The sequence below is a fragment of the Ranitomeya imitator genome, chromosome 5 (assembly GCF_032444005.1).
Source record: "Ranitomeya imitator isolate aRanImi1 chromosome 5, aRanImi1.pri, whole genome shotgun sequence".
Classification (NCBI taxonomy): domain Eukaryota; kingdom Metazoa; phylum Chordata; class Amphibia; order Anura; family Dendrobatidae; genus Ranitomeya; species Ranitomeya imitator.
In genome coordinates this window covers 252,045,253-252,068,459 of record NC_091286.1, presented here as the reverse complement: position 1 = coordinate 252,068,459, position 23,207 = coordinate 252,045,253, and the positions used below count along the sequence as shown (strand labels likewise).

Genomic DNA, 23,207 nt, shown 5'->3' with positions numbered 1-23,207 from the left:
TCATTCACTAGTAGGACCGCTCACTGGACTCCTACATGCACACCCTGGGGTTTTCAATGAATTTAATACAAGCAACACTGAATCTTTTACAACAAATTACAAAGAAGTTTTATTATACTCAACCGGGGGGTCCGGTCCGATGGGTGTCGTAGGTCCTGGTCAGGCACCTCCCATCTTCTTGCAATGCCACTCTCCTGTTGCTTCATCGCTCCCTGAAATCGCACTCCTGCGCAGGCGTACTGATCTGTCCTGTTGAGGGCAGAGCGCAGGCCCGGCCTCTCTGACCTTTCCCAGCACCTGCGCCCTGCAGTACTTTACTCTGCCCTCAACAGGGCAGATCAGTACACCTGCGCAGGAGCGCGATGCCGGGGAGCGATGAAGAAGCGGGAGGGTGGCATCACCATTATTGTATTCTGCTTCGCTATGTGATATTACGTAAAATGCGTGATGGTATATGTTTGGCACTGGGTGTAATATAGATTTTGAGGTGCTTTAGTATATAGAACCCAAATTTTTGCTAGTACCGATTTCAGAATCAGAAAGCACAGTAAAAGAAAAGTCACACATGGTCAATTTGCCAAAGTTGTTTGGTACATGTGGATTTTACCCCCCCTCTGAACACAGCGGTAACATTTTACATACCAGCATGTCCTGTATTGTATTCTATTTTCCAAACCTGTCTGTCGCCAATTTATCACAGATTAACACAGTGGAGAGATACAATACACAGTGAAATATGTGGCAAATGCTTTTGCTGGTCATCATCCTAAATTAAATTGTCCCTTCATAATTATTAAAAACTAATGCAACACAACACACCATGTTTTCTTAACACCCAAATACTCAGGAAAAAAAAAAAAATCTTTACAGAGGACTATTAAACAAAACTGACAACACAGGCAGCCGTGAGAAATAGCTCAGACTCCTTGTACAAGCTTTCACACCTCTTCCCTCTAGAAGACTCAAGTAATATCTAATTCAGACACATTTATGCCTCGTAATGACGGCCCCGGAGATGCACTCACAGCCAGTCATTTATGACCACAGACTTTTTTTTTTTTTTAAGTCTGTATTTATAACAGTGAGGGCAAAAGCCGTACATTAAAAATCAGTGTTCATTAGGTAGACACCCATTGAGCGGTCCATTAGTGTCGAGATCACTGGCCCTGAAAGACCAAGACTGCACAGTACCTTTTATTGTTTTCTCCACAATGCAACCATTCCCAATGTAAGAGCTGCTAAAGAAAATTACTGCATAACATAACATATGTACGATTATATATATATATATATATATATATATATATATATATATATATATATATATATATATATATATATCCAACTACATACATCTTCATACATCTTACCTAATAATAGCCAAACCAAAAAAATAAAAATATGCTGCAAAAAGGAAAATTAAATATACTCTTTATAAGAATAAAGTAACTTATTGATAAAAGGCAGAGTAACAACTCAATGGGGCTACAAAACATACTTAGGTTGCAGTATATAACAATTGCCGTATGTACATGGTCTTAGTGGAAAGAAAGGCAGGAAAACAGTTATTGGTATAACTTGCATGATACTATAATAGAAAGATCTGGCTGTAATCTAGTCCCCTGATGAAGACCTGGTTATAACATAGCCAGGGCCGACGTACTGACGCACGTTGTGAAATTTGTGCACGGCGTGTGCAGCGGATGCAGTTTTTCAACGCATCCGCTGCCCATTCTGAAGTCCGGGGAGGAGCGGTGGAGTTCCAGCCGCACATGAACGTTTTTTCGTGCCAAAACACGACAGATCCGTTGCACGATGGACGCAACGTGTGGCCATCCGTCGCTAATGCAAGTCTATGGGCAAAAAAACGCATCCTACCAGCACATTTGCAGGATCCGTATTTTGCCCAAAATGACGGATTGCGACGGATTGCTAAAAACACAAGTGTGAAAGTAGCCTTAGAATATCAAAAATGTGCAGTTATTCAAATTATTATGTAAGGAAGAAGAGTCTGTGCTTTTAGCAGAATGTATAATATTAATAATAATAATAAAAAATAAAGAAAAACATAATTTATAGCTGTGTAAAATTCCCAATACTCCTCCTTACCAGTACAGGTGGCACTGGCAGAATACAAGTGAGTTTAGGTAGAGCAATAGATGTATCGTAGCAGGGAAACCAGAGCTAAGCAGGACATTAGTGTCTGTAAGTAATATATGGAATGCGCGTGATGCACATCTACAAGAACTGCCTGTTCCTCATGGGTCTATACTCCACAAACCTAACCTTTCATCAATATTTGTGAATGATTTACCATTAAGTGTGCCACATTTCATTACCACCGGAGAAGCCAAGGCTGCAGCAGATAAAATCATTAGCAGAACAACTTGCTCCCTTCCACCTCGGCTAGGGAACACTCTTAGAAATTGATCACGGGGGAAGATTATTACATTCTATTTGAAAAAAAAAAACCAATACTTTGAAGTGCCGAAACGGGAACATAAATCCGCAGCACATTTTCTTGCAGTACAAAAAGGTTGAGGAAATGAAAATGTTAAATGTTATAACTACCGTACGTCATTCATGGATTTATGGTATGTCCACTAAGGGTTACTACAAAATATATGTTACATCAGTAATTATGTTAGAACTAGATGGCAGCCCGATTCTAAAGAATCGGGAGTCTAGAATCCATATATACTTTATTTATTCAAATGTAAGAATAATACAATTAATAAATAATAGTAAGAAAGAACAAAAATAATAGGCAGTATATGGAGAAAACACCAAACAAAAGTTCAAAATTGGTGTGAAAATGTCACTGAACCACTTCACAACTAAATATATATAGTTTTGGTAAATGGTATTATCATTTTTTTGACGAAATTCGTCAGGAGCTTGAAGAGCAAAGTCACTGGGCCCGCCTCCACGCAGTAGAAACTTGCTGTGAGGTAAAAATTCAAAAATCACACCAAAATGGCGGGCGGAGTGTGTCACAGTACGGCACCTTTCTGATTGGTCGCTCGCAGCAGGCGGCAACCAATCAGACACTGGACACTGTTGACGTCACTTATCTCCGGACATTAGCTCCGGACATTAGCTCCGGACAAAGCCACGGAAGTTGGCACAAATTGCAGGAAGTAGTATTCTAGGCAATTATATATTAGATGTCCTCATCTTCAGTTTATAAGTCACTTGAAATATAGGAAGAAAAAGCACAAGGGGAAATTAAAACACACCAAAAAGGAAAAAGAAACCTTAAAGAGCACATACAGTCTACTAAAAAGGAACCAAAGTATAAAACCAGATAAAGAAACAAAAAAACAATGTCCATTCACAATAAATAAATCAATAAATATGATTCCAAAATATATAATCTACATTACATGATAAAAAAAAAAATCTTGATTTCATTGGAATTAGCTGATAATATAATCTAAGATGGGTAAAGGCCCAATTGCAGCTGTTAACAGGAAAAACTGATTTAGCACATAGGAGGTCAATATGCCCAATTCTTTGGTACTGAAGGAGATTTCTAATCTGTCAAGAAAGTGGTCAACTCTCTCCAAACAAAAGAACAAAAAACGGATATATTAAGAAGAGCCATAGACTAGAACGGGTACATGTTCTATATGTTAAAAACTCACACGTATGTGAATCACGGACATCTGAGTAAGGCCTAAAGCTGAATACACAGCTTTGGGTGGGTCTATAGCCACGAAGTAGACAGCCTTAGGGCTGTTTGAGATGTTCATGTTTGGTTCAATGTCACATCGCAAAGCATGGGCTGTCTGCACATCTCCTGACCAGAGCGTGACAGCTTTAGAGAAATACACTGCACAAAAAAATAAAGGGGACACTAAAATCCCACATCCTACATATCAATGAATGAAATATTACAGTTGTAAATCTTTATTCATTACATAGTGGAAAGTGTTGAGAACAATAAAACATAAAAATTCTAAACGTAAATCACACCTAATATCCTACGGAGGTCTGGAGTTGGAATGATGCTCAAAATCAAAGTGGAAAATGAAGTTACATGCTGACCCAACTTCAGTGGAAAAGGATGTTGCAGGCAACAGATCACTCTCCACGGCGTCTCCAGACTCTGTCACATCAGTCACGTATGCTCAGTGTGAACATGCTTTCATCTGTAAAGAGCACAGGGCGCCAGTGGCGAATTTGCCAATCCGGTTATTCTGTGGCAAATGCCAAGCGTCCTGCACGGTGTTGGGCTGTGAGCACAACCCATATATGTGGATGTTGGGCACTCAGACCATCCTCATGGAGTCGGTTTCTAACCGTTTGTGCAGACACATGCATATTTGTGGCCTGCTGGAGGTCATTTTGTAGGGGTCTGGCAGTGCTCCTCCTGTTCCTCCTTGCACAAAGTCTGAGGTAGCAGGCCTGCTGCTGGGTTGTTGCCGTCCTACAGCCCTCTCCACGTCTCCTAGTGTACTGGCCTGTCTCCTGGTAGTGCTTCCAGCCTCTGGACACTACGCTGACAGACACAGCAAACCTTCTTGCCACAGCTCACATTGATGTGCCATCCTGGATGAGCTGCACTACCTGAGCCACTTGTGCGGGTTGTAGAGTCCGTCTAAAGCTACCACGAGTGCGAAAGCACAAAAAACATTCAAAAGTGACCAAAACATCAGCCAGAAAGCATTGGTACCGAGATGTGGTCTGTGGTCCCCGCCTGCAGAACCACTACTTTATTGAGTGTGTCTTGACGATAGCCTACAATTTCCATCTGTTGTCTATTCCATTTGCACAACAGCATGTGAAAATTTATGTCAAACAATGTTGCTTCATAAGTGGACAGTTTGATTTCACAGAAGTTTGATTTACTTGGAGTTATAGTCTGTTTAAGTGTTTCCTTTATTTTTTTGAGCTGTGTATATGAAGCCATCACACTAGGGTCAGCAGATGTGCGGCCAATCCGTGCATTGTGATCAGACTGTTCACGGACATCTAAAACTACCCTAAAGGGCATACATAAGGCTGTCTAGTTATGGTCAGGAGGCCTGCAGTCAATCTGCGCACTGTGGTCCATATTTAGATCGCCAAACATGGATGTGTGAATGTAGCCTAAGGCCTCATTCACACATCTGTGTTTAAAAACGTACGAGAAAAAAAATGGTACTGTTGTCATCAGTGTTTGGATTAGTTTGTCAGTCTGTGGTCCATATGTCCGCTTTATTCATCAGTGTTTAATCAGCATTTTTCATAGGTAAATGACAAAGCTTCTCCTATACATTGCAATGTTATATGCAGACAGCACACGGATGCCCTCTGTCTGCTGTACCTGTTTTTAAAGGAACCATAGACTCAAATTGTCAATTTTCATCTGCAATATCGGAGAAAAGTGGACAGGAGCGAGTTCTACATGGATACATGCTCCATGAAAAGAATGGACATATGAATAGCACCATATATTTTAATGGGTATGTGTTCTTGTAAGGGGGACGACCGCACCGCGGTACCTGCTTGCCGGGGCCGAAACAGTCGAGGCTTCATCTCCTGTTTCCGGGGGGGAAGAAATAGCAAACTGGACCTTCCTCCTGACCAAGGGGGGCGGGGATACAAAAGGAGAAAAGCGCGCACAGCAGAGCAGTTTGGCGCCAACCCAGGGCAGTGCACACACGTGAGCGGCACGCTCTACTTCCCCTTCCCTCACTGAGTACCGGCGCTGCGGCAGCCAACATCGACTGCAAGGGGGCCGCACCAGAGAAAGAGAAGCTGGGAGTGCGGCAGCAATCCAGAGAGAGGGACTGCTGCGCTCAGGGAAGCCGTGTGTTCAGCAGCAACCAGGGAGAGCAGTGCTCCGTTCTGGGAGCACCAGCCAAGCGCAGGTCAGTGTCCGTCGTCTCCCGCCGCCAGTCGTGGAGACCAGAGAGAAGGAAACGTGCAGTGTGAGCCCGGTGACTACCAGAGAACAAGGCGCCATACAGTCCGTGTCCGGGAGTACAGCGCATGTGGCACATAAGAGTGACCGGGAACGGGACAGACACTTGCACCCTGACTTTGCCAGTATATGTTTGCCGAGCCATGTTGGGCTCATACAGTACTGGGGCCCGTACCTCTGTCAGCTACTGCAGTAGAGACCAGTGAGTGCTCCGGTCCCAGAGCATTCACACAGCGTAAGCCCGCGTCCAAGCTCCGCCACCGCCGACAGACTGAGGAGAGTCGTGCAGGGGCCAAGTCGGGCTCAGACAGTGCCTTGGCCAACGCTCTTCCGGGCACAACAGTATATGGACTAGGGGCCAAGTGGAAGGCACCGGAGACCGACCATTGCCACCAGTAGACAGACCACCGCTATCACTAGGACATTCTTGGACAAGCACCGCACCAGCTGTTGTCGGCGATACTGACTTTCAAGCAGGATCAGTGAAACGTCTGACACAATAAGTGTTCACCAGAACTGCCGTTATCTGAACCTTTGCTCTTCAACTCACAATATCCTTTGCCACTTGAACTGTCTAATCCCCTGCTTAACCCTTTACCTCCCTGTGTGGCTTATTCCCTTGTTATTAAACTTGTTAACCCTTGCTCTGCCTCTGGTCCGTCACTGCATCTTGTACACCTGCTCACATTCTAACCATGTAAAAAAAAAAAGATACAACACACATGTGGAACACAGACAACCGAATGAAGCCTAAGGCCAAGTGCCCATGATCCGGAACTAGCAGCGTTTTATATTCACTGCATCCAAAGTGCTGCAGTCTATTGAACGCAGGTAAATCTGAATGCGATCATTGAACCATGTGGATTCACCACGTCCAACACATTCTATTGATGTAATTTCTGTTGAGGAGACTAGCGTCTACGCGAGAGAAATTGACATGCTGCGGTCTGGAGAGACGTGACGCATCTCAGTGTTCGTGGGTGATCGGCAGGCGCACTTCCATGCATAGTGAACATGGGATTCCTAGAAATCCATCTACTATGCTGTAACATCTGGCCGCTACGGGTTTGACGCTTCATAAATATGCACCGTCCAACTGGCAGGAACTCTCGATCATGGGCACATACCCTTAGACAGATAGTACAGGTCTAAATCCACACAAAATCCTGTGCCAATTATTGTCTAGTGGAGGGAGGGGAACACATTTTCCCAAAGAGACACATGAAAGACTGACTATTGCAGGGAGATGAACCAATACATTTAAATTCTGCTCAATATGGTCATTAACAAATATATATTTAATATATATTAATAGAATATATAATATATTAGATATACGGTAATATGAAATATATATTATATTAATTTTATTGCTTGCTATTGAGAAGATCAAAACCATAGTTTACGGATTTTTTTTTTAAATTATAAAAAGCAGTAAATCATACTGCTCCTGTTATTCAGCAGTTGTGTTATGATTAACATCTTGCCCCATAACAGTATGATGCCTTCACAGCCCCACCCAGAGTATCATGGTCCCACATCTCTCTACATGGTATACTGGACACCTCAGCCCCCCATATACAGTGTGACAGCCCCCACAACCTCTCAAAAAGCATGATAATAGACAAAAGATGATGGTCCTTACCAAGTATGAATGATCACACAGCACCCCCCCCCCCACAGCGTTTGATCCTTAAAAGACACACACACAATGGCTCCCAAACAGTACGATGACCCTCAGAGCCTCTATAGTCCTCCCCCCATATAACATGTTTCCTCAGAGCCCTCAAACACAGGATGATAACATACAATATGATCCCCACAGCCCCGTAACACAAAAGGAGGACCCCTCGCAGTATGATCCCACATAACCCAACACAGAATGAGAACCGCAACAGTATCGTCCCCCCAAAATCCTACAAAACATTACGATGTCCCCCACAGTCCCAATCACACAAGATTGGCCGCACATATTTCCCCTTCAATGTTGGGCATGGGTGATAAGGGCAGCCACAGCATGCGACTCGAAAAGCCACCGCTTTTAGCCTTTTTGCTGTCCCCTTTCGGGAAACAAATAGAAACAGCCAGGGAGCCAGATGTGGCCTGCAGGGCGTTGTTTGCCCAGGTCTGTTCTAGTGGATTCAGACTTTTATTAGTTAAGGAAGCCCAAGCACACCTTCCAGATAGCTTATTATTTTTGATCTAGAATGGTGCAAACTAAAAATACCCCAAAAGAAAATGAAAATAATGTAACTGATGGCGATTTTAAGCAGATTTCCCAGCCTAAGCTGCCTTGTGTAGGGGCAGTAAATTACCACTACAGGCCTCAATGTCTAGTATATAAAAGGAGTTTTGGGAGTGCTGAAATAATATGCGGTGCACAAACACATGTAGCAAAACCAAGGGCAGCACAAATCAAAGATTGGCTGCCCAAGTGCTCCCACAGTGTAGAGATCCTGCCGGGGACAAAACCTCCGGCCGGCTTCTCCCACCACCACTCCAGATGACTGACCGGTCTCCTACATGACTGTACATTGGGAAAGATCTGTTAATCATCTGGAGTGGTAATATTAATTTGTAAAAAACAACAATAATAATAATAATCCAGGGACTGAAAAGTGATAGTTAGTCCACCATTTTTTTTTTTTTTTTTAAAAGCTGAAGATACAGAACAGATACAATTAAATATTTTTTCTTATATTTATTAAGACAGAAAAATAGCAATTCCAATTATAACTGCTTAAGGATAGGAAAAAGAGAGGCAGCCCAATCAGAGCACATCATATCTGAAATGCACATACATTTACAAGCTATGTAGGCCTATGTGGTACTTGAGCAAGTTAAATAGTGGATGCCGACTGTGGACAAGGAGAGATTAGACAGGCATTACCAAAAAAGAAGCTGCTAAAGCCACCGACAGCATGACGCGCATTTCACCCCCGGACGAAGCAATAGGGAAAATGTGCATCAGGCTGTGGGTTGTTGCCAGATTGTCAGCAGCTTCCTTTTTGTTATAGTTGTAATTATTATTTTTTTTGTCGTAATAAAAATTAATTTCTAATATTAAAAGGGAACCTGTCAACAGTTTTCTGGCTGCCCATCACCTTTAAGATCATAACAATGAGGTTCCTGCAAACCCTTTATATCTACAGATGTGTTTACACTTGTTCCGCGTGGTATGTAAACTGCGCGGTCTAGCTAAATAGCCGACTCTGCATTATGATCGCCACTTCAGTCCTTTCCAACATCGTCTCTTCTAACTGCAAGTAAGTAGATGGCAGCGATCTGTCATCCATATAGTGTCCGAAGTCTTGCGTCTGAGCAGTGGAATCACAATCAGGTGCGGCGGTGCAGCTCCCCAATTCCACTGCGCAGGTGCAAGACTTTGGGCACTACCTGAGTGACAATCTGGATACACCCATAGGACCCGACCGTGCAATTTGCATCCAGTACTAGTACAGCGCATGTCGTGTCTCCCCCTTTGATGTGGGCTCCGGCGGTGAGCCCACATCAAAGTCGCGACATGTCAGCTGTTTTTAACAGCTGACATGTGCGTGCAATAGCGGCGTGGAATCGTGATCCACTCGCCACTATTAACTAGTTAAATGCCGCTGTCAAACGCTGACAGCGGCATTTAACTACCGCTTCTGGCCATTGGGCCGGAAATGCTCGCATCGCCGACCCCATCACATGATCGGGGACAGCGATGCGTCGGCATGACAACCTGAGGTCTCCATGAGACCTCTATGGCTGTTGATGCCGGCTTGCTGTGAGCGCCACCCTGTGGTCGGTGCTCATAGCAATCCTGTAATTCTACTAGATAGGGGCGATCTGAGCATCGCTTCTATGTAGCAGAGCCGATCAGTCTATGGCAGCTTCTAGCCTCCCATTGAGTCTATTGAAGCGTGACAAAAGTAAAAAAAAAAAAATTAAAAAAATATGAAAAAAATAAAAATATAAAAAGTTTAAATCGCCCCCCTTTCAAAATAAAACAATAAAAAAAAAAAATCAAACATACACATATTTGGCATCGCCGCGCTCAGAATAGTCCGATTTATCAATTAAAAAAAAAAGGATTAACCTGATCGCTAAACAGCGTAGCAAGATAAAATTCAAAACGTCAGAATTACATTTTTTTGGTCGCCGCAACATTGCATTAAAATGTAATAACGGGCAATCAAAAGAATGTATCTGCACAACAGTGGTATCATTAAAAACGTCGGCTCGGCACGAAAAAATAAACCCTCACCTGACCAGAGATCCCGAAAAATGGAAATACTACGGGTATCGGAAAATTGCACAATTTTTTTTTTTTTTGCAAAGTTTGGAATTTTTTTCATCGCTTAGATAAAAAAAAAATAACCTAGACATGTTTGGTGTCTATGAACTTGTAATGACCTGGAGAATCACAGTGGCAGGTCAGTTTTAGCATTTAGTGAACTTAGCAAAAAAGCCAAACAAAAAAAACCAAGTGTGGGATTGCACATTTTTGTAATTTCACCACACTTGGAATTTTTTTCCCGTTTTCTAGTACAAGACATGGTAAAACCAATGGTGTCATTCAAAAGTACAGCTCGTCCCGCAAAAAATAAGCCCTCACATGGCCAAATTGACGGAAAAATAAAAAAGTTATGGCTCTGGGAAGGAGGGGAGCGAAAAACGAAAACGCAAAAACGAAAAAAGGCTGCGGCGTGAAGGAGTTAACCGACAGCTCGGTCTTCATAGAGCCAGAGAAGGGTGAAGATAGATGGGAAAATCTATATAAATAATTGTCCCCGCCATTATGCACCAAGTGCCTGTACTTTGAACAGTCATTCTGACAGTGTCCCTTTAGCCCTACTGTTGTCTTTGGTCAAAAACAACCGACCTTGAACTTCAATATTCTTTAAAATATTCAAGATGCGGCTCAAACCCGTGGCCGACCGACCCATCCTCATTTAAGCCAATCAACCACAAGTTTCAGAACCGCATCTTGAACACCCCAAAAAATACCAAAGTTCAAAATAGGTATCCCCAGACCAAAGACAACAGCAGGGTTAACCCCTTCATCCCCGGGGCATTTTCTGTTTCTGTTTGTTTGCTCCACTTCATCCCAGAGCCATAACTTTTTTATGTTTCCGCCAATATGGCCGCGTGAGGGCTTGTTGTTTATGGGACGAATTGTACGACACCATTGGTTTTACCATATAGTGAGTCGAAAACGGGAAAAACATTCCAAGTGCGATGAAATTGCAAAAATAAAAAAAAGAGCATAATGTAGAGCAAGAGATCCTGATTCCAGGGAACTGTGTTGTACTTTCAATACTATCTTTGTTTTATCAGCAGGAGATTATCACTGCAGGACTACATCACACATGCAGAAACCAGAACACATGAGCTGCGCGCACAGTGAACAAGCCCGTAGAGACATGTTCACACCACCAAGAGACTTGAAAACACAAAAAAGCACAGTAAAACCAAAAACACACTGTTGCAAAAAAAATCACAGTGGACAGCAAGTGCTAGTAAAAAGATGGAAAAAACAGGGTATTTGGTTGATACATTTTTTGCAAAAAATGTATATTAAGCCGCTCTACCAAACGTCAAGGTATAAGGACTGCTCTGATATGGGTATACCTTGACGTTTGGTAGAGCGGCTTAATATACATTTTTTGCAAAAAACGTATCAACCAAATACCCTGTTTTTTCCATCTTTTTACTAGCACTTGCTGTCCACTGTGATTTTTTTTTGCAACAGTGTGTTTTTGGTTTTACTGTGCTTTTTTGTGTTTTCAAGTCTCTTGGTGGTGTGAACATGTCTCTACGGGCTTGTTCACTGTGCGCGCAGCTCATGTGTTCTGGTTTCATATAATTGTTTTCTTGTGTCCACAAGACTGGGGAGGCCTCCACCCCTCTTTTTTTGAGCTGTGCGCACAGGAGCCGTTCTGTCCAGCGTGTCCACATGGACATTCCTTTTCTGAATCCTGCTCATACAGGTATTGTACATATGACCAGGTTTTAAATACATCAGATAGGGATTACATACATTAGTTAGGACTGCTCTGATATGGGTATACCTTGACGTTTGGTAGAGCGGCTTAATATACATTTTTTGCAAAAAACGTATCAACCAAATACCCTGTTTTTTCCATCTTTTTACTAGCACTTGCTGTCCACTGTGATTTTTTTTGCAACAGTGTGTTTTTGGTTTTACTGTGCTTTTTTGTGTTTTCAAGTCTCTTGGTGGTGTGAACATGTCTCTACGGGCTTGTTCACTGTGCGCGCAGCTCATGTGTTCTGGTTTCATATAATTGTTTTCTTGTGTCCACAAGACTGGGGAGGCCTCCACCCCTCTTTTTTTTGAGCTGTGCGCACAGGAGCCGTTCTGTCCAGCGTGTCCACATGGACATTCCTTTTCTGAATCCTGCTCATACAGGTATTGTACATATGACCAGGTTTTAAATACATCAGATAGGGATTACATACATTAGTTAGGACTGCTCTGATATGGGTATACCTTGACGTTTGGTAGAGCGGCTTAATATACATTTTTTGCAAAAAACGTATCAACCAAATACCCTGTTTTTTCCATCTTTTTACTAGCACTTGCTGTCCACTGTGATTTTTTTTGCAACAGTGTGTTTTTGGTTTTACTGTGCTTTTTTGTGTTTTCATCACACATGCAGAGCAGTCCGGCTAATATGTAGCCCCGCCCCCACCACTTATTTTCAGCTTGTTGACAATGCATTGTATGCACAGGAAGCAGCCAATCAGGCGTCTGTGCAGGGTTAGCTTGGCTACATCTACATCAGACAAATCAGGGATTCTATCTAAACTGCACCAGTAAGGGATACATCGCTGGAATCAGGCTCTTTGCCTCTACATCATGCTGATCTCAGATTACATAGCAAATTTCTTCTGACAAATTCCCTTTACTTGTATGAATTTTGCACCTTTTCTGTCTACTGAGGTTGTGTTTGTGTTTCCTTAGGTAGTCTGTACTATTAAGGGGGCTCCATTATAACATTTCAACAAGAAAATTGTTAATTAAAAAAAAAACCATATTGCGGAGCTTATGTAAATCCCCTGCTACTCCCATCAGTCGGATGGCTCCAGGTGCAAGTAACACGTGAGCACCTCTGTCCTAAACATCAGCCACAACAGGATATTTTTGACATCCATCCATTTATCCATAAAAAGTTCAGTGGTCAAATCTCTATTGTGGTGCAGTCATTATTTATAGCTTTCTTCCGCTGGCGTATTCTCGGGTGATCCTGACCGCGTCTTTAATGTACCCCCTGACTCCATATCTTTTAGCTCAGTGTCTGAGAAAATGGATACCAAACAGCAATGAAAGTGTTTTAAGAGCTCTAAAAAGCACTTTAAGTGAAATCTTTGGCTGAGATGTGAGATTCTGATCATCACTCTTTCGTGGGAATCAATAACAGTCAGTTGAGAAATGTAAAAAAGCAGAGTACAGAGGATGTGATTAGCCGCACAAAAGGAGGATGCTCTGCGCCTACGGTAAGTGAGGACTGCTATCAGGATAACTGTTACATGCGTGATGCACATGCAATGCACAGACTTGTAGGGAATCTGTCAGCAAGTGTTTGCTATATAATCTGAGAGCAGCACAACAAAGGACAAGAAAGCCTGATTCCAGGGATGTGTCACTTACTGGGCTGCTAGGCTGGAATACGTGGACTGCAGTACCAAGACAGGTTATTAAACTTGGGGTTACTCAGTTTGGAAAAACAAAGGCTTAGGGGCGATCTTATTACAATGTGCAAATATATGAAGGGACAGTACAGGGATCTTTATAATGACCTTTTTACACCTAGGACTGAGATGGGACATCTAGAGGAAAGAGGGTTTATTCAATCACAAACGCAGATTCTTTACTGTAAGGGCAGTGAGACTATGGAACGGCAGGGCTGTGGAGTCAGTCGGTATAAAATGTGTATAATATATTGGGTACAGTACAATGCAGGATGTGCTGTAAATGTCTTCATAAGAATTTGGGAAGTTATGAAATGTCTGTTCTGTTCCTGATCGAAGGATCACGGCTTTTAGCTGAGATGAATCTGTGCTGTACTTTATGTACATGCTCAGTAGTGACCAGTGCTGTGGAGATGAATCTGTGCTGTACTTTATGTACATGCTCAGTAGTGACCAGTGCTGTGGAGATGAATCTGTCCTGCACTTTATGAACATGCTCAGTAGTGACCAGTGCTGTGGAGATGAATCTGTGCTGTACTTTATGTACATGCTCAGTAGTGACCAGTGCTGTGGAGATGAATCTGTCCTGCACTTTATGAACATGCTCAGTAGTGACCAGTGCTGTGGAGATGAATCTGTCCTGCACTTTATGTACATGCTCAGTAGTGACTAGGGCTGTGGAGAAGAATCTGTGGTGCACTTTATGTACATGCTCAGTAGTGACTAGGGCTGTGGAGTCTGAGCTGATGTTATGAAATGTCCAATCCCTCCGTCAGGCGCAATAGATCTGACAGGCACACCGTAATTAGCTTCACTTCTCTCTCCTTGCCCACTTATCAGAATACCCCACCCCTCCTAGTTATCTCCTGACTCTACAGGCTCTGTGAAACCTGATATCACAGTGACTCAGCAGACCTTCTAGTGAGCAGATATCAACACTTTAGCTTCTCAAGCACATTGCGCCTGATTTCAACACAAATTGAAAGGTTAGTATTTTCTTTTTTTATTCATCACGATTGTGTATTTAGCTTGTTTTATGAAGGATTAATGCTAAGTTAGTGTACATAAGTACTGTTTTCTTAGACAAAAGGAGGGTGGCTTCTAAGGCACATTGCGCCCTAACACATACTCTTTCTCTCTTGCTTCAGATTTTCTGCTGCAATGGCCAGAAAACAGTATGATTCATCTAAACCCCTTCATTTAGAAGAAATGAAGTTTTTTTGTTAGAAGATGATGAGGAAGAACCAGCAGTAACTGAGGATTTAGAGGAATCTAGTGACATTTCATCTGAAGATGAGGTAGCAGAATGTAACACTGATTCTGGAACAGAGCAGGATGGTGATGACACTGATACAGAGGAAACAGACACAGATCTAGCTTATTATTTGGGCAAAGATAAAAATACAAAGTGGAACAAAAAGGCACCCAAGAACAAACAGCGCAGAGAATCCCACAATATTATTACACACCTTCCTGGAGTTATTGGAAGTGCTAGAAAAGCTAAAACTGCAGTGGAATGTTGGAGTAATCTAATTACAGATAGCATGTTGGAAACTATTGTTCGGTTCACTAACCAGTATATTGACACAATCAAAGAGCAATTCTCCAGAGAGAGGGACATCAAAAACACTGATGTGATTGAACTCAAGGCATTTATTGGCTTGTTATACCTAGCTGGTGCTTTCAGAGCAAATAGGCAAAGTTTGGAGGAGCTGTGGGGGACAGACGGTGATGGCATCGAAAAATTCAGCCTTGTGATGAATCTGAAACGATTCAAAGTCCTGATCCGTTGCCTCCGTTTCGATGATCGAAGTACCCGGACAGAACGAAAAGGTTATGACCGGCTTGCACCAATTCGGGACATATTTCAACAATTTATTATGAATTGTCAAAAAAGCTATTGCCCGGGGCAAAACCTCACTATTGATGAGATGCTTCCAGGTTTTCGTGCAAGATGTGGTTTTCGGCAATATATACCATCGAAGCCAAACAAATGTGGAATTAAAATTTTTGCCATGGTTGATGCAAGGATGATGTACACTATGAACATGGAAGTTTATTGTGGAAGACAGCCACCAGGTCCTTTCAATGTGAGCAACAAGCCTAGTGATGTGGTAAAGAGAATTGCTGAGCCAATGTTTGGATCTGGTCGAAATATCACTGCTGACAACTGGTTTACTGACTTTGATCTGATTGATTTTTTAAAAACAAAAAAGCTGTCATATGTGGGAACTGTTAGAAAAAACAAAAGGCAGTTTCCGCCAGATTTTCTATATACAAAAGGCAAACAACAGTATAGCACTATGTTTGGGTTCAGTAATGGAAAGATTTTAGTTTCTTACATCCCACGCGAGAGGAAAAATGTGATTTTGGTCTCTTCATTACATAATGATTACACCATTGATCCAGAGTCTGGGGAGCTAAGGAAACCAGAAATCATAACTTTTTATAATTTGACCAAAAGCGGCGTTGACACTGCTGACCAAATGTGTGGCAATTTCAATGTAAGTCGAAATACCAAACGCTGGCCGATGGTAATCTTCTTTACAATGCTGAATGTGGGTGGCATCAACTCACAAGTAATTTACCTCGGTAATGAACTTAAACAAATGCGCAGAAGAATGTACCTAAAACAATTGGCTAATGAACTGGTGAGTGGAGAGCTAAGCCTAAGAAGTACAAAGACGGTTGGAATGCCCCTTGCCCTGCAACACCGGTTGAAGAGATATCGTCCCAAGGACGTTCCAGAACAAACACCGACTCTACCACCTTCTAAAAGACGCAGTTGTACTACCTGCTCATTTGTATCTGGTTTCAGAAGGCTTTCTAAATATGACTGCAAAATATGTAAAGAATCAATCTGCCTTTCCCATGCAACTTTCGTCTGCCAGCCTTGCTTTTCTAAGTGTACCTGTGCTGCTTCTGCTGCAATTGAAACCACTGAAGATGAGTAGAAAATAAGTAACATCTAAGTGCAATATCCTTTAAGTTTTTTTCCATAATTTTATATTTAAGCAATAGTTAAGTAAAGATAACTGGAGCCTATTTGGCGGTACTACCGAAAAGTGGTACTTTTAGTTTTAATAAGTTTATGGTTAATAAATGGTTTTTTTTGCATCTGATTTGGTGTAATCTCTTTTAATACATTCCTATGAAGGTCACTGACTACTTCTATAGTCCTGAAACTGAAATATGTAGCTACTATAGGTGGGTTTCTGACCTGTGCTTGTCAGGCACATTGCGCCTGAACTGACGAGAATCTATATTGCGCCTGACGGAGGCATAAATGTCTGTTCTGTTCCTGATCTGAGGATCTCGGCTTTAAGTTGAGATGAATCTGTGGTGCACTTTATGTACATGCTCAGTAGTGACCAGTGCTCTGGAGTCTGAGCTGATGTTATGAAATGTCCTATAAATGTCTGTTCTGTTCCTGATCTGAGGATCACGGCTTTTAGCTGTGTTGAATCTGTGCTGCACTTTATGTACATGCTCAGTAATGACTGGTGCTGTGGAGTCTGGGAAATTGAGGAGTCAGAGGTTTGGCTTACCAACTCCACAGCCAACGGTCTACAACATGATGTTGTAATGGTTGATTCACGACAAAAATTCAAGGATGGTCCGAATGACTTTCCTGATAAAAGTAATATTATAGGTTATAGGCACTATAACCTGTGGCGGGGTGTTGATCCAGAGAACTAGTCTGATTGCCATATGCAGTCAGGAAGGAATTTTTCCCCTAATATGGGGATATTAGTGTCTGTCCCATAGGGTTTTTGCCTTTCTCTGGATCAACATGTTAGGCTATAGGTTGAACTCAATGGACCCAAGTCTACCTTCAACCTTATAACTATGAAACCCGTTTTGCTGAACGTAGAGCTAAATTGTGAGCTCTGAGTATAACCCCATTCACACCCCTGATTGACAGCTAGCTGACAAAGCACAGTGTACACAAGAAGGTGTCAATCTGGGGTAGGGTTACATAGATCAGCCTGACTGCTGATTGCACAGTCGTGACTATCCCCCTGGACGAAGCATCACGCGAAACGCGCGTCGGGGTCCTTATACTGAGCTGCATGTTCAGGTAATATGCCCGCACTACTTCCTATGCCTTCTATACGCACTATATGCACCTTTTACTAGCGGTGCAATGTGTTAAATGTCTGGTGTAAGAGGATAGGGTCCTCTTTGTTTATAGGCATTAGTGCCATACACTGAATTTTAAGGAGTTAACCCTTTCCTCTATTAATTATAGTCTACTGAGACTTCATAGATCATATACAGACATTTTGGACATTTTTACATTCATTTGCCTTCCCTCCTTTATTTTCGCTAGCTGCTTTGTATGTATATGCTTCTTTTTGCCATTAAGGCATATGACTTCTTAGCATTAATATACATATACCTGTGTAGCAATACAGTTGTATGTGCTTTGATTATGCTGCAGAAATAATTATGAAGTGGGCACTGTTTGATAGGGCATTTCAATAATATGTAGGTGACTTATTGCTATCTTGCTACATATCCTATCAGTATATAATTATTTGGCAATTATTTTAGGCATTTTTGTGTGCATCATTTGATCTTGTGGTATATTCCTGTATGCAGGCAGTATTATTCTGTCACATGTGTCCCCACTGGCTACTATGAGACTTGTCAAGGTTTTATCTTTTTCTTTTTGTGATTACTAAAATATTGGTACTTTTATTGGCGTAAAGCTTCCGGTTGTTCTTTCTGACTTATGGAAGTGCCGTTTTCATTTAGGCCTAGTATTGGGTTAATGATTGCACGAGCTGTAGTCCTGGCAGTGATAATCTCCTGCTGATAAAACACTGTACAGAAACTACAACACACATCCTTGGACTCTGGATTTCATGCCTCATATTATGCTACTCTGGTGAAAGAGTAAAAACCTGCTGACAGATTCCCTTTTCGAATATATCCTGTGCACATTGCTGGAGAACCCGGCAGCACTAAAAAGATGTAGTATTGATAGAAACAAACAGATACTAATACCCTTTGGTATGTATGCAGGAAGAGAGTGTGTTGGTCAGATAAATATGTAATCTAAATGATTAATAAATTCAGTTAAATTATTGGATCTCATATGGTGTATTTTTTTTTAATTTAAATTCACATTTTTATTGATTTTTTTAAAAAAATGTAAAATTAAATGAAATCAAGAGAAATCATGTTGTCAGTAGTTGGACGAAGGAAGAATAACATAACTTCAAGTGAAAAGTCACATTAATAATCGATTACCGCCACTGCAATGATCAGACGTGAGTCCCTGTATCAGATGTAAATCAGTTTGGACTTTTGGTGCCCATTTAGGCCAACATGAGAACATCGGACAAGGAGCACATTGGCAAATCACGGCCATCACTGGAACATGGCCTCCGTCACATTACAGCCCTATTGAAGCAACTACAAGAAAAATATAAAAGCTGTCCTTTTCAATTTGCCAAAAGCAAGACTTCCTTAAGCAGCAACGACCTCAATCAAATGATTAATTACATAATAATATATTAATTGAAACCGTTGCAGAATTTCAGATGCTTTCATTCTTCCCGAATATTGCGCTGTCTTAGAACAGCCGATTAAGCTGTTCAGCAAAGGTGAGTAGGCAAGGTCAGCAAGGCCGTACCTCTTCAGCTATTCATTACCTATTCTCTATGGTAATTAACAATCCCAACATTTGCATAAATCACAATCTCTCTGATTGTACTCTTATCCAAGGAGATGGGAGATTTATGTCTGGGACCGTTTGATTTTTACTTCAGAAACGCACTAAAAATATCTCCCCAATGTCACAGGAAACAGAAGCGGATGTCCTACATACGCGGACATGGCCGGCCGTGCTGAAAAATGCACAAGCTTTAAGGGTACCGTCACACTAAAACGACGCTGCAGCGATACGACAACGATCCTGATCGCTGCAGCGTCGCCGTTTGGTCGCTGGAGAGCTGTCACACAAACCGCTCTCCAGCGACCAACGATCCCGAAGTCCCCGGTAACCAGGGTAAACATCGGGTTACTAAGCGCAGGGCCGCGCTTAGTAACCCGATGTTTACCCTGTTTACGAGTGTAAATGTAAAAAAAACAAACACTACATACTTACATTCCTGTCGCGTCCCTCGGCGCTGTGCTTCTGTGCACTGACTGTGAGCACCGGACAGCCGGAAAGCAGAGCGGTGACGTCACCGCTGTAGTTTACGGCCGGCGCTCACCAGTCAGTTCGGGAAGCTGAAGGCGAGGGACATGACCAGACACCGGGAATGTAAGTATGTAGTGTTTTTTTTTTTTTTACATTTACACTGGTAACCAGGGTAAATATCGGGTTACTAAGCGCGGCCCTGCACTTAGTAACCCGATGTTTACCCTGGTTACCAGTGAAGACATCGCTGAATCGGCATCACACATGCCGATTCAGCGATGTCAGCGGGAGATCCAGCGACGAAATAAAGTTTCAAACGATCTGCTACGACGTACGATTCTCAGCGGGGTCCCTGATCGCAGGAGCGTGTCAGACACAGCGAGATCATAAGGATATCGCTGGAACGTCACGGATCGTGCCGTCCTAGCGACCAAAGTGCCACTGTGTGACGGTACCCTAAGAGTTTGCCTCTGCATAATGACAAATTGCATCTGATAACGCAAATGGTAAAAATAAATCAAAATAACAGCTTACAAATGGCGCCGATGTATGACTATCTGGACTAAAGGGTTAATCATTCAAAGTTTGACAATTGCTATATTTTTTACAATTTTGTCAAATTTCTGAGGTTTTTTGTTTAGCAAAAAAAAATATGGACCTAAATTTACCATTATCATAAAGTATAATGTGCCACGAAAAAAAAAAAAACATCTCAAAATCACTGGGATAATTTGAAGCGTTCCAGAGTTATTACTACATAAAATGACACTGGTCAGATATTAAAAATGTGGCCCTGTCACTAAGGGGTTAAGATGCTAACTATACTATAACTTTTTTTCATCGATAGCTATTTTTTCCCCACTATTGGGCAGTAGAGGTGTAGCAGGCTATTGTTTTGGGGCAGTGCACAGAGGTGTAATTTAGGAACTATATGGCCTCCCCTCCGTGTCAGAAACATGAGACTCTGATATACAAGCATTAAATCTCCATTACGCCACATGGGGAGTGAGAGGGCAGCCAATAAAACGTGCCAAGCAGGGCATTAAACAATTAAAGCCTTATGACTTTAAAAAGTTTCCATTTCACTATATAAAAAAAAGAGGGATGAAAATGAAATGAGCTACGAAACATGATTAATAAAAAAAAAAGTCTCTCCTCAAATCCTTTGAAGTCTATGGCGCATTCTCTCACCTTTTGGCATTTCCGCAGGCAGGTAATGCGGCTCTTGCGCACTCACGTGGTCCCAATCAAAGTCATCGTACAGATCCTGATGATAGTCGCAGGCGGCTGGCCCATCGTCAAAGGTACAACCTCCTAAAATGAAGCACAAGTCAGACTGTAAGACTGCGGACTTTGACAACTCCATTTATTTGTTTTCATTACTTGCCATTTTATGCATTTGTGGGCGCATTACAAATATTACAGAAGTTACAACTTTCCAATCGATGTTATAGTGAATGTCACTTTATTAAAGGGGTTGTCCAGTGAAAAAGTATCCCCTAACTTACTGATCGGTGGAGACCCACACAGATTGGCACAATGGGGTGGCACTGTGCAAGCTCGACTGTCAACCCATTTAATCCTTATGGGGCTGTGGAACACTACAATAGGCCATACAGAATAGAGAAGCAGTCAGACGAGCTCTCAGACCTGATAACGCTGTTGTACGACTTTCAAGATCTAGGTTAGAAGGGTTACATAACAGAATGGTTATATAATCCTGATATTAGGGTACGCCGTCAATGAGTCCAGATTCTACGACATGGTGTCAACTGTTGGAGGCAGCACAAAACAAGATTGTAGGATATCGCTAGTCTACAAAAAGGAACAAAACAAAATTCTTAAAGGAAAGCCATCATAAAATGACCTACTGTTTCGATTAGATTTTTATGTTACATGTGTTTTTTTAACATTTGTGCATTGTTGTTTTTTTCCCTTTCAGATCATAATCTTTATTAATAAAAAATATATATATAAAACGTTTGATCTTGCACTTGTCACAATCACTGGCGCATGTTGGAGACTGTTGTTTAAGGAAACAACACATGTGCATAGTCACAATGAACAGACACCAAGAAATGTTGTATTGAATAATCTGCTATGGCCAATGTGATAAGAAGGGGGGCATGGTCAGCTGTGACATCTCCTATTGAGAACCGTGTATACAGTAGTGGTGTAACTTATAATTGTAACCTCTAAAGAGTTTTCAACAGGCTCCTTATCAGCAAAGAAAAAAGTCTTAAGAGAGAAAAAAAAAAAAAAACAGAAGCCACTGCGAAAACGGCAAAATCATCAATGTTGTTCTTTTCAATAAAGTGACGTGAAAAAATAACGCCAAAAACTTGAAAAATACATGTGAACACAAAACGGATTTAAATAAGTCACGTTATGATAACTTCCCTTTAAAAGGCACTTTACAATTTAAAGACTTCTCCGTTTCAGCCTACAAATAAAGTCATTTTGCCGGTTACATTTTTTTGTAATTTGTGACCTTCAAGTAGTTTTTTTGGTCTTCATAACCCATTGAACATTCATGTCTTACTCAATTGCCAGATCAGCCCTCATTCGCTTTAACCTTTGTCAAACAGAGACAGATGCAATAAATTACCCCAAAGTGCCGTTTTTTGGGGGATTATTGATTAAACGGCTAATGTAATGGATTCTGAATGATAATTCTAGACAGACTAATGTTGTTATTAAAAGAACATCAATCCAGAAATGTAATCACAAAATGGCAAGCTTGGCAACCCCTGGAATCGCTCTGTGGCATGAAATTTTAACATGTGGTTTAATAGAGTTATAATTAACCTTTACCCTGCCAAAAAAATAGTTCAACTGTTTGCCCAACGTTCTCAATATTCACTTTACAGCCCATTTTTAAAAATACAGTAATTAACTTTGGCACCATACAGTCTGAAGGTAGTTTTCAATACTAATGCATAGCGTTCTAAATCTCGGCCCTTTCACCAATTGATACATTTCATATTCGGTTACATACAGTATCTATATATTCTGCACATATCATCTACAACATAAAGCACCAGCTGTAGAATGCAAGCAAATGGGGTCACATTACAATCCTCAGGGTACAGCGACAGGCATAAAAAAGTTGAAAAAAGTTAGTATTTTTTGCAACTTGCTTATTAGACTAGGGGGTCGCAACATGACCCCATTCACCTGCACAGCCCTCGTCGTTTGGGCTGTGAAAAGTGTAATTAAAATTGTCACTAAACTTTTTGCAGTCCTTGATGCAATTTTCTAAAGAAAAGCCAGGAGTGGATATAAAAAGAAATTGACATATAAAGGATACACAGAAAGAAATATTTAAAATACTTCAAGACTTTAAATATTTAAAGGGAATCTGTCAGCAAATTTTTGCTACCACATCTCAGAGCGGCCGGATGTAGGCAAAGAGACCTTGAATCCAATGATGTATCACTTAGT

At 41.6% G+C, this 23,207-nt stretch overlaps 1 protein-coding gene across 9 annotated transcripts in view; it reads right to left on the bottom strand.

Annotated features, from left to right (window-relative positions):
• Positions 1-23,207, bottom strand: part of PTPRK (protein tyrosine phosphatase receptor type K) — a 413,915-nt gene that overhangs the window by 318,776 nt on the left and 71,932 nt on the right. For all 9 annotated transcript variants that reach the window (XM_069726055.1, XM_069726057.1, XM_069726060.1 and 6 more), the window contains exon 2: positions 20,955-21,077. In XM_069726055.1, the coding sequence (XP_069582156.1) occupies positions 20,955-21,077 (123 nt within the window). The remainder of the gene's footprint in view (positions 1-20,954; positions 21,078-23,207) is intronic.